The sequence below is a fragment of the Athene cunicularia genome (assembly GCF_003259725.1).
Source record: "Athene cunicularia isolate RWA chromosome 14 unlocalized genomic scaffold, athCun1 chr14_part1, whole genome shotgun sequence".
NCBI lineage: Eukaryota > Metazoa > Chordata > Aves > Strigiformes > Strigidae > Athene > Athene cunicularia.
Window position 1 is genome coordinate 10,853,127 of NW_020799118.1, and position 18,263 is coordinate 10,871,389.

At 41.0% G+C, this 18,263-nt stretch overlaps 1 protein-coding gene across 1 annotated transcript in view; it reads right to left on the reverse strand.

Annotated features, from left to right (window-relative positions):
• CARD11 (caspase recruitment domain family member 11) overlaps positions 1–18,263 on the reverse strand; it is a 46,671-nt gene that overhangs the window by 11,200 nt on the left and 17,208 nt on the right. The window contains exons 2-12 of the mRNA XM_026859247.1: positions 12,964–13,176; positions 12,203–12,340; positions 11,242–11,567; positions 9,817–9,996; positions 7,728–7,880; positions 7,509–7,634; positions 6,819–7,016; positions 6,152–6,331; positions 5,046–5,100; positions 3,679–3,794; positions 2,387–2,490 (exon numbers count right to left, since the gene is read on the reverse strand). Of these exons, the coding sequence (XP_026715048.1) occupies positions 2,387–2,490; positions 3,679–3,794; positions 5,046–5,100; positions 6,152–6,331; positions 6,819–7,016; positions 7,509–7,634; positions 7,728–7,880; positions 9,817–9,996; positions 11,242–11,567; positions 12,203–12,340; positions 12,964–13,176 (1,789 nt within the window). The remainder of the gene's footprint in view (positions 1–2,386; positions 2,491–3,678; positions 3,795–5,045; positions 5,101–6,151; positions 6,332–6,818; positions 7,017–7,508; positions 7,635–7,727; positions 7,881–9,816; positions 9,997–11,241; positions 11,568–12,202; positions 12,341–12,963; positions 13,177–18,263) is intronic.

Here is an 18,263-nt window from a genome sequence, read left to right on the forward strand (position 1 = left end):
GAATGAAGAGTTTGCTGAAGACAAAAGGAAGCTGCAGACTGATGGTCTCATATGTGACGTACACCACACCTGCTTCAGCACGGAGATTAATGGTTACATAATGTCTGCTCTATGTGCAGTGCAGCACGGGGTTTTTTCCGTGATAGATCAAAAATGTCAGAAGCTCACTGATGGACAGAGTGAATGCAAAGAAAGTGGCTGAGGTGCAGCAGTAAAGGAGTAATTTACCTGCTTGATTTAAAGTACCTGAAGCATTTTATAACAGCTTAATAGTACCTCGCATGGTTACTCAGATACCTACAGTAACAGAATGCCAACATGTACCAAGCTTTTGCACAGAAACTCTTATACCACGGCTCTGGTTCCAGTTCAGCTCCCACTGACACAACCCTTCCTGTTAAGAGCGACTCGATTAGTTGGCCTTAAAAACAAACAGTTAAAATTCACCAAAATTTTGCTATTAAAAGGATATTGGGGTTGTCAGCCAAGTGAGTGATCTCTCTGCTTCACTAGGACTTCATTAAAGCATGTCCTTTGGTTGCAAAGCTGTTTAAATAACAGCTTGTTGTGTTACCTATTCAGCGTGATTTGTAGGTCTCCTGTGGAACTGATATTCCTCATATTTGGCTTCAGGTGAAGGGTGAATTTTTGCAGTCAGTGTGTGGAGAATCAGCTATTTTTATACCATGCATAAGCTGGGTAATAATATACCTTTTCCTACATTAAATTATGATCTCACTTTTTTTCACACAAATCAAGATCGGATGAATTGTGAAACCTGCAACTTGGCATGCAAATAGCAATTATTTTGGATTATGTTCACAAAAAAGTTTAAAAACCTTAGCAGGCTAATTATAAAGTTATAAAATACAGTGAACTTTTGGGCATACTCTTGAAATACTTGACTTTAGTGATTATTAGCTCAAAGTAAGGCCACATTCAGACCTTGCTCCAGGGTATCTTTTCCTTCCACATGCCAGTGGGAAGGAGTATCTAATATGAGGAAAATTTTCAGATTTCAGTAGAGCTCAGTCTTCCAATGCCTTAACATGTGGAACAGGATATAGCCAGAGCTGTAGTGAAATAAGTTCACTAGATGAATAATATCCATGTAATCTTTACTGCGTTCTGTAATATACTGCAAATATTTAAATGTTCAGGCATGTCAAAGGCTTTTCAAGTTAAGCACCTGAAACATGAAACATTCAAATCATTAATAAAACAACCCTTTCTCTCCACCTTGAATTAACACAAGCCACTTAAAAAAGGAGCTTGGAGGACAATATAGGAGAAACTAAGGGAGACTAGAATAAACTCTGCCTAAATCCTCAGTAGCCTAGAAAATTATATGGGAGAACTAGCTGGGGATGCCTTCAATGGAAAGCTGTCTTGCAAAGCTTTACACAGAGAAAGAGAGGCAAAAATATCAGTCTGCCAGAGATGGGTTTGTTTTGAAAAGCATTAAAAAAAATCTAAATAAAGTTCTAATAAAGATTAGATCTAAAAAATAGATCTAATAAAGATCTAAACCCTCCACATATATTGCTTCCTTCTAAATTAGTTTGTTGGGGCTTTGGTCTATTCTCCTGCTTGGGACCTTTAGGGAATGTATTTGTGTCTTCTGGTATTTCTGATACAAACAGTGACGTTATTGACACCAACACCAAAACAGTACGTCCAAGTATTGCATTGCTATAAACCTTTTAGAAGAGGGGCCAGTGCCATTTAGGGGATTGTGAGGCAGGCGAGGTTTCTCTCCTTCTGCCACAACTTCCCACTCCCCAGCTGATCCAACTGCAGTCACAGGGGAAGTCCGCAGGGCCACGACCCGACACAAGTGGAAGCTGCAGCAGAAGGTGAAGCAGAGGGCAACGCATCTCTCTCCCCTCATTGCTACGCTGAGATACAGAGCCCTGAGCCCCACAAAAACACACCTCCCTCCTCCACTTCTCCCCCTCCCACTTCTCACAGACAATCAAGCAGCTCTGCTCTATTCTGACAGTTTACAGAGAAGGGTGGGCTTTGGGAGAAGGGGAAAGGACGGAGACACAGGCAGCAAGGAGCTGGGAAGCAAAAAGTAAAGCCATATGAGTCTATAAAGGTAGAGCACATTCTCCGACAGCATTGGTGCCTAGCCGTTTCAGTACCGTTTGTTATGTACATTAAAACCGCCAGTGCCGCAGTGGTATCAGTGTCATTCATCCCAGCTGAACTGGCAGAGACTCCTGAGTGTTCTGGACAAAATGAAGGTTGAAGGACTGAAGCCTGAAGAAGTTTGGCAAGTTAGTCCTGCTGCCTAATAGAAGCTCTCCAACTAGAGACAGACACAAGGACATCTCCTTGTAACAACAGGTGCCGGGCATATTTCACCAGCGGGGCTACCTACCTGCAGTGAGGGGCATCCTCCTTGCAACGTCTGACTATTGAATCATTTCCTGGAGGCTCAGGAGTGGTAGACATGATACTGTCATTGCGATTTCTCAGGGTTTGCTTTTGAAAAAAAAAAAAAAAAAAGTGACAGAAAGGTTATCTGTCTTAAACGTGCTGTCGTTTCTAACTTACAGAAGCATTAGCCTGCTCGCTTGCCAGTGGTACTCTGCACTGTGAAGCACACAGAGCAGTAAGAAAAATTGATTCTAGATGTGCAGAATGCTACACACAAGAGCGTTCATATATTCCAGTATTTTAGCAATACGCACAGCTTGTGTGCTGGCACAGTACCTTTTACTGTGACTGCATGACAGGTTGATTTACCAAACAATTTTAACTTTACCCTTGATGTGTGGCATATGTGTTGCACAGCTGACATATATGAGGAAGAGGATGAAAAGCAGAATATGTACATATGCTTATTTATATAAATAGTAGGAATGTGGAAGAAAAATACAGCTCTCCATAGATTAAATTATTAATCCAGTACACTGGAAACTAAACTCTGAATTCTACTGGAGGGAAGACAGTATAAGTCATCTAAATAGCCAACAGATATTCCAAAGTATATTCCTTACCCAGCTAAACTTATTACAAGTGGCAGGGAGTTCTTTCCTGGCTATTCTTGGGTATAATTTTAATTTCCTGGGGGCAGCATTTTTCACAGTGTTTTAGAAAGATGTTTTGTTCTTTGTTATTAACACTCTGCAAGAGCACTCTCTCTGTCTGCTTGTCCTGCTGTGTCAGTGCTCACATATGTATAATGGAGTATCTACCTTGGGAGATTATGGGGATACAGCAAGCAGGGAAGAAATAGTCTGGCTATGGTACGCAGAAATTTCCAACTGTGATCTTCACCCCTTTTCTCACTCATTGTTACTTATAGATAGAAGAAGCATTAGAGAACTCAACCCCCCCCTGAAAATTTTCTTAAATAAATTACAAAGCAGCTTTTAAAGAAAATCTCTTCCAACAGTAAATGTGAAATGGCATAAGGAGACAGCAAGAGGTCATAAATACCTTTGAAATATCTTTAAATAAACATAAACCAATTCTGTGATTTTGGAAAGGGCTAATAACATGGTTCTAACAAAATGCTGGTAAAAGGATTAAGGGAGGCTCTGACAAGGCCTTGAATGTGATCACAGCTGGGATGCTAGTGCAGTGCTAATACTGGGTTGCAAAAGCTCTGAACCACATTAGGAGAGATGGTCGTAGACAGGCAAGGGGCATCTGAAGGCTCCTTACAATCTTGCTGACTTCACAGCTGCTGACGGAGTTACTGATGGAAACAGAATTAGAGGAACTTGTGTCTGTGCGGCCATTGCTGGCATCAGCCCCGTCTTCATCCTGTGCTCTGACTGCTGCTCTCACAGATGACAGAGAAAAATACAGACACCAGAGAAAATCATGTCAGATCACTTTCAATAGAGAGTCTTTCACAGATTTGCAACAACACTTAGGTTATCTTTCCATTTTGTCTTATTTTGTTTCCCCTGCCCTGGACTGGACAGGGGCTCCAGGAAGCGCTCTGTGCCCCGCGGCTCTGGCTCCCTTTCCTTCCCCATCAGCTTCCCAGCAAAGTACAGAAGTGCATGCCACTTCGGACAGCCTCTTGCCAACTTCTTCTTTCGTCTCTGTCCTGTACATTTTTATTAGATCTATGAATACTATTTGACAAGTTAAAGGAGGATTGCTCTATTAATTTACATTTTAACTTCATTACCTGAAGCTGATAGTCTGCGATAAGGTTGACTCACTGAATTACACTTTTTTTACAACTTAAGATTTATAGCAGGGACCAAAAAGCTTGAGATCCCTCAGCAGCCCTAGGCAGCACAGTGTGAATGTCTTTGTGGACTCCTTCCTCCTTCAGCAGCAATAATTTGTACTAATGTTGCACATTACCTGATACCAAACATACTGTTTAACATGCGGTAGCTTGCAGCAGGAACCATGTTTCCCATCGTGTTTTGTTCAACAGTGAGCACGCTGCCGCACATAACAAATAAAGGAAGTGCTGCCCAGGATGGTGTTTGGTTCGAGAACAGCGTTACATAAATAAGAGGAATTAGGAGGAGCTCAAACATGACTATATAGCAACGAATCTGGTAACTTGGCAGCTGGCTGGTGGGTGGGTCAATCCCCCTCCCCCCAGCATTTGCAATGCTTTAAATTTCAAATTAATTCCCTTCTGATGAAGGGCAAGAGAACTCATTTGATGATCACAAGATCAGGGTATTTACAGCTTGAAGGATTTTTTCCAACAGCAAAAAGAAAATAGTATAATGACTTTTAGTACAGGTGTTACACCAATGATTTTAAAATTTTTATAAAGTAAAAGGAAAATTAAGTAAACAGAAAATTTAGGTAAGCTGTGGGATGCAGTATTGTGTGTCCATGGAGGTATCTTTGGATGGAGAGGACATTCAGGTAGAACACTTCACTACTTTAAATTATGACATCGTTAACTATGAGAGAAACTGTCTATTTTACTGACTTGGACCTAGTTAAGAATTTCCCTGGTTGGCATATTTGTTAAAACAACTTAAAGGGATTAAGTGAATGAGACAAAGCAGCAGGAAAGGAATAAGGACATGGGTGCTCTTTCTGACCTTGAAACTCTGATGTTTTGTTCATGCTGACAGGGGATTTAGCTCTTGGATTTATCTTAAAAAAAAAAAAAAAAAAAAGAGAAGACAAAAATCAGCACAAATTCAGAATATTTGCCACACACTGTAAACCAGATATTCTCACCCCTTTTTTTGCACTGTTATGCTGCAATACATTTGCTCTCCTTTAAACAACAGGATCCAACATTTAGAAGATATTTAGGTATCTAAATGCCACCACAGTGAGCAAGAGTTAGCTACCTAACTATTAAAAGTCTGCCCCAAATGCACTGCAATTTCCAGGTTCTGCTGAGGGAACAAAGAGACAAAAGGTGAAGTGGGTGCCTTGGGACTGGTTTCAGGCAGCTGTTAATATGACAGGCATCCTTTTGGAGTGTGCAGTGTAAAAAATGCAGCTCTATTGCCATAAGTAATAATGACAGTCAGAGCTCAGAAAGGTTATGAAGGGCAGGGAGAATTCAAATGCAGATGAAAGGAAAGAGAAGCTCAAAACCCCAAAAGTTAGACTGTACATTTTTTACAATCCATGAATATAGCACCAGATAATAGCTGTATGAATGCAGCTCGTTGGGGAAATCATGGACCTAAGTCATGCTACCCCTTACTCTTAAGTGAGAGGAAATTGCCATAATTTAATTCTAAATTAGGCAGTTAATTTTGCTCTAGATTGTGTCTATTTCTTTCTATTATTCCTTCCAGCTGATGTGAGCTTTTCAACCAATGCTTCGTTTTCCACCTTCAGTTACTTGTGTGCTGGACTTCGGGCATTGTGTCAATTTTTTTTTTTTTTCACTACTGTTAAGGAGGCAAAGAATCAATTTATTGACAACGCTCCAAGAATGTGAATGAACAGCAGAAGCAAGGAGAATGCACAAAATGGGGAGAAGGGGCAGAAAATGATCTGTGAAGCCTGATTATATTTGCTCCTCAAGATCACCACAGGGCAAAAACTGACAGTTCACTACCATATCCAAAACTATTCTTATCTTTACAGCACAGTACAGCACTTTCAGAGGCATAACCACAAAAAGTATTATGTCTCTAACAGTTCCTGCACTACATCATTCCAGTCTCATATTAAGACACACCTGGATTCCCTTTAGATTCACTCTTCTCTTGAGTCGAGCTTGATCAGGCAAGAAGAATTTGTTGTCTTCTGGAGAGTCTTCAGAAGTGGAGGAGTCATCTGCTTCCTGACCATTGGCTTTCGGGCCAGGAGTCCCAAAGGTCTGGGAGATAATGGTAATGGGTAGATTCCGTGGTAAACTCTGAAGATCAGAAGGAAACACTTTACTTCTGAGACCAGTTCAGTACAACTCCTCATGACCTCCCTTTAGAGTAATCTGACTGAACTTTCTGTAACTCCCGTGCTTCAGAAGCTCACACAGAATGTGGCTGCAGACCCAAATCAGTAATCTAGATTGACATTTGTGGAGATTTCTGTTCACTGGGGCATGTTCCTCAAAAGTATTTGTAGTTTCTACCCCAGTGTAGAAATTAATTGTCTTTATCCATTTATTTCCATTTAAAATGAAGTTGTGGAATGCCAGCCTTTAAGAAGCTATGTGAATGACACAGACAACTCGAACCCCACTCTACTGAAGAACTCGCAACACTGACATTTAGTAGAAGGAGGTTATTTTTTTCAGTTAATTCATGGAAGGAATTTAAAAAGGCCCCTCTCCCTTTCACAACAAAATGTTTTTAAAAGCAATTCTTAAAAAAAGAACTCATGTCTGTCTTCCTCAGCCCTACCTGGTCATGAAAGTTATTGTCCTTAGAGAGCCGTCGGAGTTTGCACTCTAGGTTAACAATGCAAGCTTCTTTCCGAACCACCTCAATTCGGAGTTCATCATTTCTCTCCTCCAGCTCTCGAATCTGCTTCCTGTATTTATCTTTTTCAATCAGACAGTGTGAGTACTGTGTCTGAGCCTCATCACGCGAACGGAATGCCTATAGTGGAGAGAAGAAACATTTTTTGCACCTGGGTACCAGTCACCTTCTCCTGCTGCTTTTGTTTGCAAGGTGTTTGGAATGGGGACTTCAGAACTGGTAACCATTCAGCAGTTAACACAGCAGTTAGGACCAGGATGTGCCACAGCAGTACCATTAAAAATTACGATGATGAGGGTGGTTCATTTCCAGTTCCCTCTTGGTTGGTGGCAAAATGCTCCGAAGTGCAAACTGGATTACTTGACACTAATAAAAAGTCTGCAGTAGCTGTTGTTAAGATCTTGGTCCTGCCTGCCAGATGCTACACTGTGGAAACAACCCAATATTATCCTATGTTTAATTACTGTAATGCAAATTCCAACAAGTAGCAATTTCTTCTAACTGTTTATTTTTTAATGGCATTTTGGGTACAATTACCCACAATTCTCCAAAGTGGCACATATGAGATACAGGCTTTTGCTACTAATTTCCTCCCCTTTAACTGTTAGATACCTGGTCTCGCTCCTTTTCCACCTCTTCCAGCTGTATCATCACAGTGTTCATACGGTGCTTGTACATCTCACAGTCTTTTCCTAGTGTTGAACATTTTAGCTCCAAATCTTCTTTCTCTTCAAGATACTGGAAATAACATACTGTTAACCACCACTGCTCTCAGAGGTCTTTTGGGCACTAGCCCGAGATATTCTATCTTTCCATCCTTCCATTTCTCACCTTGTCTCTCAAGTCCTCCACATGACGGATCTCCTCTTGGAGATTAAAGATTTTGTTGACCAACTCATGACGATCTTCTAGTGCCTCCTTACGGTCGTGTTCCAGAATATCCAAAATTGCTTTGTCCGAATCTGGCAAACTCCGCTTGTCAGCCTGAGGAAAGACATTTTTAACAGACAGGCCAGGGAAAGAGAAAGTAGTATTGCAGGGAGAAAAGTAACAAAGGCAGTTACAAGCAAGAGGAATAGAAAATGAACATGGTATTGCAACGGGAAAGCAGGAGAAGAGATGGACATTTGTTCATATTTTAAAATAGTGTCAGAAAAGATGAATAAAGGCTGTCTTGCTGTCAGAATAGTCTGATGAAGGAACTGTTTTACTGTTTTATTGTACTGGCTATAATTTGATCCATTTTGGATGCAGTGACAATTCTTCACTCCAAGCCCTGCATTCAAAACTCTTCTCTATTAATCAGCTCTCACTGAGCACAGAAATCACCCTTTGCCAAAGAGCAGGGCCTAAGAAAACATTCAGGGGAATTTTTAAAGCATGCATAGGCTTTGCAGGGCTGTGCTCAGAGAATATTAAATGTGCCTGGAGTAGCTTGTACCACTGCTTCATTTTCTGCAGTGTCCAGCAATATTTTTTATTTCAGTTAAAATTAACAAGATTACCGGAGCAGGTTCCAACAAATAAATTGCCATCCAAAATTAACCATAAATGGAAGATGAAAAAGACATAAAATGCAAGCAAGTAATAGGCATATTTATTTTTAAAATACCTAGTCTAAGTTGGAGATTTCAGTGACATTCTGGTTACCCAATATTTCTAAGCATACTTAACTATTTCTAAAACAAACTGCCTTTTGTTTATTTACACTTTCACTTAGGAGAACTTCAATCCTATTTTTAGCTATTTCATTATTTCTCTGTTTCTTTAGGTGCTATAAGACCATTTCAATTAGTATAAGAGAGTCTACATGGACCAGAACTCCCAGAACCTTCTATACCACACCCATTTTCAACCCTTGAATTGGATTTCTGTTAGAACTAAGAATCATTAGGCGCTGCTAGAGGCTACAGCCATTTCTGAAATGCATTCTACTGATATTTTTAAGTGTCATTTTAAAAAGCCACAAGCCTTTTCCAGCAAAGCGCTAAGTACTCCCACATATACCCTAATAATTTGCTAAGCTCTTCATAGAGAAACACAGTGCTAAATTTGCTGCATATCATCCTTTTTCCCTATCTGCCAACAAAAATCCCTGTGCAAGTTACAGCAGCGTTCTACAGGGCATTCTGGTAACTAGTGACCACCCAAGTGCAGAAACCTTTATTACCCTCTGCTTCGTTAAGACCTTTTAGCACAGTTATGACAATAGCCTAAACCAGGGTACACAGAGCTACTGTCAGAAATTTCTGGGCTGGCTATTTAACACAGCTTTGTAGTGACAGGCTGGTACAAAGAACCACAGCAGAGCTAAAACACAGAGTTGAATGCTCAGCAATTAAACAGCTGCACCCTGCACCTTGAATGAGCCAATCTCTCATGTACAGCTTGATTTATTAGATGACAATTTTTGGGGGTAGGACTCCTCATGTGTGTGTTTGTACAAGGAGTACGACAGACAGCTGGGACCTATAACCAACCTTCTGTTTTTCCAAACTTTGTGCTTCTGCTTACTGTAGCTTTGCAGGTGGAGGTTTCACCCAACATTCCCTAGAATTGTAACGGAGTATGTGTGGAGTCTGAGGTGAGGAGTGGTAGCAGAGACCATGTCACCCCTCTTGTCCACAGATTTCCTGTTATGTGCTCAACTGCCTGTCCCTTACTGAAAACACATGGGAGCTGTCACCACCTGCTGCTTCTCCGTCCCACTCTCACAGCCCCCTCCAGACACTGAGGTCCTGAAGAGTAGCCACCAAGGCAGGCTGTGAGGAGATGTGGGGTATGTGAGACAGCATAGGAGGAGAGTGTGGGGGTGCCTGGAGGAAAGGAGTGGTTGAAGCCTGCTGAATCCATCATCTGGGAAAGCAGGAGGGGTAAACTGAAGTGGCTGGAATTTAAATGTAGCAATCTGGTTTTATACCTGAATGATGGACTGTAACTCCTGGATTTTAGTCTTCATCATCTCATTTTCCCGCTCCAGCTCCAGAACCTGTTCCTTTTTGGGTCGGTTTTCAATATCATTTTTCAGCTTCAAAGACTGGTTCCTCTCCAGCTTGCATTCCTCTTCCACCTTGTTCAAGCGATGCTTCAGCTGGTCAATCTAAAGCAGGCAGGGAGCAGTGAAAAGGAGAAAGAAGGAAGGGAAGAAATCATTCCTAGCTCTGATATTTACTTCTCTGAGAGCACTCTCACTTCTAGGTGAAAATATACTGTCACAAGTGGAAAAAACAGCTTAAACTGTGAATGCTAGCAAGCAGCAGATAATTGGGTGTATGTGCATGTGTGTTGAATGTCCACAACTGAACTGCTCAGCTCTCAAGCAGAAGCCTGCTATTTGGTAGTTACAACTGCTATGGGCTGGCTGTAAACTCTGGTGACTTCTGGACTAAAAAAAAGTGGCACGTCCTCAATCCTCCAATAAATAAAGAGATATGAAACAGAACAAACATTTAGGAGGCTGACCACACATTATGCTTTTGCACACAGGCTATTTGGACTGGGAAAAAGAGGGGGTTTGAGTTCTGGATAGGAAAGAGATGTTCCCAAAAAGTTGTTTCAGACAGAAGAGGTCTTGGGAAGAAAGTGATAATGATCCTGGCTAGAGGAAAGATTTGAAAGTGGGGGAACATCCCGGAGATCAGAGAGATGCACAGGGATGAAGGCCAGGGGGTGCCCAGGGACGCTGGCCAGTAACACCTGTGACTGGTGACTGCGGGCAGTCGGGATTTTCTGCCCAACCTTCCCACACCAGCAGTGATTTCCCTGTGGGAAGGGATGCCGAGCCTGAGAGAGGGCAGTGCCGAGGTGGGGGAGTGAGCCAACGACTGTGTGAAAAAACAGTGGGGTAAAATCTCTGATATCATTGTTTCAAAAATAAACCTCAGTGTCCAGATCCACTGTGGGTAGTTGTTTACTCCATTTCATCCGTGACACACACACAAGCATGAATTTTATGGCACTTGAAGCATTTCTCTGTATTTCCTAAATGGCCTCAAGCTGTTCCAGTGCTCTATGTGAGACTTTCTGAATAAACCAACAGCTGTAGTGCAAACCTGGATAACTGCCCCAAGATATTATTGAGCCTGAAAAGCTAAAATTATGTGTTTAACAAACAATTATGCTTTTAAAATTGTTTTTAAACATGTTAATCCATTACAAGTATGTAAATTATCTGCCATTAATACACATCACTGCAGTTGGCAGCAATGCCTCTAATCATCTGGATAAGCAAAGCAGATGAGAGCTCTACACCTTTCTACTGTCAGAGGAGGTCTCATTTTGCCAGATGTCACTGCCATCCTCCATTGCTGCTCCTGATTAAAGCAGCCCAGAGCATTTCTCTCACCTCTAACTGGAGATCTCGGCTCCTTATCACAGCCATGCTCTTCTCGTCACTCAGCTGGGCATATCTCATGGCAAGATTATAGTTCTCATCTTTCACCTTGACCAGCTCATCATTGTAGTTGTTCCTCTCCTCCTTCATCTTGTTGTACCTCTCCTGAAAGGTCAGCAGCTCTATCTTGTTCAGTTTTAGCTGCTTTCGCTCATCCTCCAACTGGCGAGACTTAGCCAAGAGTTCACAGCGCTGCACATCTTTTGTCTTTACTTGCTGCTGAAGCTTAATAATCTCATTCATTAGGAAATGGGTAAGGCCTTCATGTCCCTCCTCCACTGAAAATGTTTGAACAGCTTATCAATGTCTCATAAAGTAACTTTATATTAAGTAGGATCAGCAGAACTGAGTAAGAAACCAATGTCCCAGAATATGTACAGAGGTGCAGAATATGCATAAATACATACACATTTGTATATCTAGCTGGCAACAGTACAAATATTTCACAGCACACTATTACCAGAATCACAATATACATGCATAAAGCTTGACTGGATAGAATATGAAGCCTTTATAATTGTCTTGTTTCAGCTGAGCTGACAGGCCTGTGGAAATAGCAGAAACTTTGTAAAATGAATCTATACAAGTACAATTAATCTGAATGCTTCAAAATGCTGCACATGTGTAGGTCGTCAGTGTAATTTAGTCCACTGTTCCAATATTTCTTCTCTTGAGATTTCCTGTAATGCCTAACATTCAATTTGAAGCTCTCCAGCTCCATTCAGACAGCTAAGATGTTCCTTTTCTTTACACATTACCTGTTGCTAGCATATTTTGTGTTGAAGGGGACTGAAAACCTGCAGAATGCTACTACAAGATTATCTTTTATTTCCATTTCTTGCCTGAAAAATCAAACCCAGTCTTCAAGATAGTCCTTATTTCAACAGGCTCCTTTGGGATTAATTCTACTCACCAACAATAGTGGAAAATCTCCGTGTAGGTTCTTTCCCTGTTACCAGTTTGTAGAGTTCAGGGTAGTAAAACTCTAGGCTCTCTAGGAAAACTACATAGCCCCTTTGGCCCTTGGTGTGGAGAATGTCCAGCAGTCGACCTAAGCACCAGGAACAGAGAGGTGACACATCAGCACTATGAGCAGCACAAGCAAGTATTGTATCCCTGAAGCCAAATCTGCTTAAGGTTTGTCCCCGCCAGAGCAATGTGCTGTGGAAGATCTGGCTGATTAATTGAGTTCAGCTGAACTCATAAAATAATGCCACATATTCTTTATGTTTGCGCTGATCATTATTCTGAAGGAGTGCGGGCAAACTGGTCTCTGGAACAGAAATTTCAAAAGGCACGTTGTTCAGTGCAGCCTTTACCAGGCAGTACTGAGACGCTAGGATGGCAGACCCTTCAGTGACAAATCACGAAGCACGGCAAGACAGCTGAAAACCTACTCTTGGAATGGCGGTGGCTGCTGCTCGTGTTAACTGAAATATTTGCCAAGGCTTTGATGGGAATATGAACCCCATGAGCTCTAGTCTGCACAGCACTGGAAAGAATCATTGTTATCAAAACAGCAGCAGCAGATTCCCCCTTTACATTAAAACTCCTGTAAATGAGATATAGGGTTTGCATTTGATAATCTGTAATTTGATACAGGCTCCCTCCAGACTTCGCAAAATAATACTATTCAGATAGGGATGCAGATGTAGCCATTCACAAAATAATTACCTGCTCGGTTAATTTTGGAGGGCAGCATAAGTGAGTTAAGCACCTCATCCTCATCTTGCTCATCGATTACTTTGCACTGCCGTAAGTACGGGGTCAGTTTGGCTGGATTGATGTAGCGGCTCAGCATGTGCCGGTTGCATTCTACGTTCTCCCACAAAGCTTCCTCCTCATCTTTCAGTGTCTCCAGGCAGTCATCCATCTCCGGCTCTCCTCCTTAACAAGGGAAACACTTGGCAAATGAACATCAAACAGGACAGTTTCTATCCTGTTTCTTTTTTGTGCTTCCATGTCACATCGGATGAGCTAAGAATCACTTCTGACTAATGCTGAATTTGCCCTATATTGAAGCTGTTTGAACTGAAGTGCAGCCTGTCCACAGCTCATCTGGAAAGTGACAGTTCAGAGAAGTGCTATCTTGAGTCTATGAACTATTGCATATTGCTCTCTAGTGATGAATCTGTAGCTCAGCTAACTCCATGAAGGTCTCTGTAAGTCAGAGAATCCCTCTTCTTAATAGAAGCAATGGTAAAGGACGTGGTGCAATGCAAGAAAGGGTATGAACATGCAGAGCTCAGAGCAAAGACAAATACTTGCTGCGGAAAACTAAGGCTTTCATTCTCCCCTCCTTTGTTCCTCTCAGCTGTAGTGGTTTGAACCTGCATTTTTTTCCCGCATGTATGTGAGGAGCCAACGCGTGTAAATGACTGCACCACAAGAATAATTAACTCATAAGCAAGCAATTACGTGTGTCTGCCTCCTGCAGCTGTGTATGGATTGACTGATGTGTGGCCATGAATGCAAGTACCTGTGAGTTCAGACCTTGCCTCTCTCGGCATGAGTGGACGAGTGTGAGCGTTGTATCACTGAAGTCTGAAAATGTTCTTGACTCATGCAAATATTATCACATGATTTCCGAGTGCTTGCTAAGCAAGTTCCTGCCAACTCCTAATTTGCAACCACCTCATTAGAGAAGGTTACAACAGAGGGAACAATGAGGTGAAAAAACTTACTAAAGTTAAGAGTAAAGAAACTTTGTAATAATCTTTCCTTCTTAACTTTGTAATAAATATTAACCTTTGAAACAAGTCTTACTTTTGCACTCTAGCTTTCTCAAGATCTCATGATCCTGGTTGGCACAAGGAAGAGAAGCTTCTATTTCAAGAGTTATTTTACCTTATCGGAAAGCATGGTATAAAAAGAATGTGCAGTTCTTAGGTCATATGAGACGAGAGCTGTGCTTTATGAGACTTCGCTGGTAATCAGTAACTAAAGACCTCAAAAGCAACGTGCTGTTTTTCTTGGATGACAAGAGTTCTCTCTGTTGTGCTATAACTTCTCCAGCTTCCAACTTTAGGAACTGCAAAGCAGCCTGTGTTCCACTGAACATCACTGGGCAAACCCAGCTGGTAATCTGTACAGCCAGGGGCCATTAACTCCTCATTGTGAAAACTAAACCCCAAAGTGCTAATCTGCTAAATAATGTGTTTGTCAGTGTTCTGTCATAATGAAATACAGACTAGTTCTCCAAAAATGCCTGGTCTTTGCTTGATGCTTTCAAAGACCTTCCCAAATTGTCCAAAATCTTAGGCTGGGATTCAATATCTCTAGGAGAAAGGATTGGATGCATTCCTCATACTATGGACAGGTTAGGGAAGTATTGCCAAGGGTTTTGTTCTTCTCCTGTACTCCAGTAGCTCTCCCAGAGTTCTGTTCTTCATAGTTTCCCATCTTAGAACCACTTAGCATTTGCTCTGCTGCTTGCATGCAGATGTCATTGCTCCAGTGACTTCTACTAAGTGGGCTGGGAGAGACAAGAGTCCTCAGAGGGCAAGGAAGACCAGATCTGCTCAGTGGGATCTAAAATAATGGGGGCATGGCTGTAGTTATGGGAGAAGATCCCTGGTCTTATGAACTCCTCGCAAGCTGGATGGAATTCTTACTGAATGCCAGTATTTACACGTGGTAAAGGTGACACTGCAGTAATGAACAGTATAAAGGTAAAACAAGAGAAAAAGATACATAAAGTAGGTAGCAGTGGGAGGAATGTTAAAGGTGAAATAGCTTCATCTGAAGTACACATACATTCCCATGAACCTTACTTCCATCACTTATTCTGGAAATAACTGTATTTCATTTCAAAGGTGAATTTAACAAACACTACATAATTGGAGAATCTGAACTTTTGGGAGTAGAAGGCAATGAAGCAGAAGGTCATACAGTACCTCAAGTCATCATACAGCCACTGCTATCTATTGCATCTAAAAAAAAAAAGGTGTGTTGCAGGCCCTTTGATTTTGGGGACTGTACCAGGAAGCTCACAGATGGACCTCAGAATGCAAAAGCAGCACTTGCCTGAATTTCATAAAATGCAAGATATCTTGTAATCTGCTGCACTGAACCAGAAATTATTACACACTGTCAGCAGTTCCCTCAGGACATTAGTAAGGGATTTCTCCATTAAATGATTCAAAGAAGAGTTCACTCATCAGTGTAATTCTCAGCACGGATACATTTTTTTAACCTGACATTAGAAATACCTTTATCAAATAGTCCCTTGTGTATGGGCATAATACATCCATACTGTTAGTTTGGGGACATAATGTTTAATGGGAAAGTAGTAAGTACACTGCATGAATGGCTAAGAATCTTAAAAGGGGATTTCTGGTAGCAAACTCCTGTTAAATACAGTCTATTATCTGGAGCAAGCCCTCAGGAACAACATTTAGTGGAGTGGTCCCTCACTGCTGTGGAGGAATTTCAGCATCTTCCTTTTGCTTTCTTCTTCGGATTTCCACCTTGGGAATGACCTCCCAGCAGCAGCTAAAGCTCTCACTGGGCTGTTCTCCGCCTCTCAGGGATTACTGCTGCGTAACGGGGAGCACTCCTCTCTTTCCTAGAGCTTGAGGTGTTGCCTCTGCTGTGTTTCTTGGGACAGACTGGTCTAAGAATATAACCCCCAAGTAACAACACTGTCTTGTGGAGCTGTTCCAGAGACAATAGCAACGGAAAGCTCATACTAGTACAGCATCCTTCCTAGTGAGTAAATATTTATTTGAGTTAGTATTTAATATAATGTTGAATAGGAAATAAAATGTTTGGTTAAAATTTTGGTGTGCTGGTCAAAAAACCAGATGTGACAGCTGAAATTCAGTGGGAAACCAATCAAGGTATTGTACTAATGGCTTTATTTTTAAAAGCTTTTCAGCAGCACATGCATTTTCTAGGTATTTAGAAGACCTTATTCCTTGTTGCTGTCCTTTCTTTCTGTGGTGATATTGCAGAAAAGTTGTTTTCACTTATAAAATGAAAAATGACCGATTTAAAATGTTTTCAAGTGTGTAATCACTTATCTAATCTGATCTTTATTACTGTTACCTAGTTTCTGATTCCAACACCTCTTGAGTTGCAACCTAACACATTCAGAAGTTGTGATATGTCATAGAAATACTACGGCGTCCATTACAAATCACAGGTGCGAAGTCACAGACTTGGGCTGACTTCAGCAGACATTAACCCAAAAGAAATACGAATCACCACAGCAGTTAAAAAATTGCTCTCCTGCTGCTCCTTTCAGCAGTTAGTATACAAAATAGCTTTTAACTGCAGGAGATCTTAATCCAGTAGTAATCTCAGCTAGTCCCATCTATTTCAAAGATCTCTGTAGATGCAGACAAACATAAAAGAGAGAACCCCTTTTTACATTAAAAGAAACACTCGACTCTCCTCATCTCCTTTTCTCTCTCGGGGACTATCCTTCTCTTGGCTGTTACACACAAATGAATCTTTCTTTCCATGTGTTTGCTATTTTTTTGGTTATATTTTTCAACTGAACAAATCGCCTTGCAGTTAAAGCTGTTCTCTGTTCTCACTCAGACTCCACACTCTCATATGTCAGTGACACTCTCCACTGATCAAGGGAATAAAGCCTGCAGGCTTCAGAACCAGGGGTTCTATAAAGTGCTCATCATCAGCTTACATCGAAAGATTCATTTTTTTGTGATTCATTTCATGATGGTGCAGAAATTAACCCTTCAGTCATCTAATTATTTGCATCCCCTTGCTCTGCATTCTCGTCAGGCTGTCGATACTGAGAAATTGCAAATGCAGACTTCAGCTAGGTTTTTCTGATTTCTTGATATCTCCTTTGTGAAATATGAAAAAAAAAGGGTATTGTCCTCATACTGAGAAGCAGGAGGAGGTTTATTTTGGAAGAGAAGATCTATTTTAATGTTTTGGACTTCTGCATTTGTCACAGATGTTCACAGACTGGCAGTATTTAAAAAGAAACCACAACACCCAAAATGTTTGTGCGAATTATAAGTTAATAGGAACAGAAGTTTATGTTAAAAACTAACTATGTGTATATAAACCAGGAAAGGATTACATATAAATTATCACACTTGAAAGCAAAAATAAAACTGAAAATAGCACTTTAAAATTGTGTATAATTATGCTCAACATTTTGAGGGAGTTGTATTACATCCTCTTTCTATGCATAGCTCTAGATTTCATGGGGCAATACCCTTTTTCCCTCAAGTTTGGATAGCACCTCACAGATGAAGTATCACAACGGGGCGATTTTCTCAAAAGCTACTTGTATGGATATGTGCAGATCTGCAATATCAGAGAGCCACAAAACCACAAAGGGATTTAGAGCTATTTTTAAATTTAGAGGAAAGTCACAGTTTAAAGTGTGATAAGGAAATTATATTCCTTTGCCTAAGGACAGGAGAGCTCTGTTTGCACTCCCAGCTTTCTGAAATGCTGAATACCAGCAGTTTCCAATCATGTTGGCTGCACTACTGGATGTTCTATGGTACCGAAACCCACTTTTAAAAGGCTTAAACATTGATAAGGAAGACTAAATTTGCTTACCTATACTTGCAAATTTTTTCCATAGAGGTGTCTAAATCTGGGCTCCCAAAGGAGAGGAGACAGGGTCTTCATCTGCCTTTAAGAATTTGCACTTTATATTAATTCTTTCTACCTCAGTGTCCCTACCTGAAATCAAGGCTGGTGAGAAGTATTTTTATGACAAGGTAGGATCCATTAATTAGTGACTGAAAAGCACTTGGAACCACCAAGGTGGGAAGGCTCTAGAAGAACATTTGTTATTAGTGCGGTTTTATTACTTCAGATTTTGCAGGCCTTAGAGTACTTTCTGAAGCCAGCAGCACTGCTGAACGGACTGGGTTGTGTTTTTGGTTTGGGTCACAGTGGCTGTATATGGAAAGAACCATCCTGTATATATCCGAACCCCTTCTTTATATAAAAGACTTAACCAGCTTACTGAATACCAG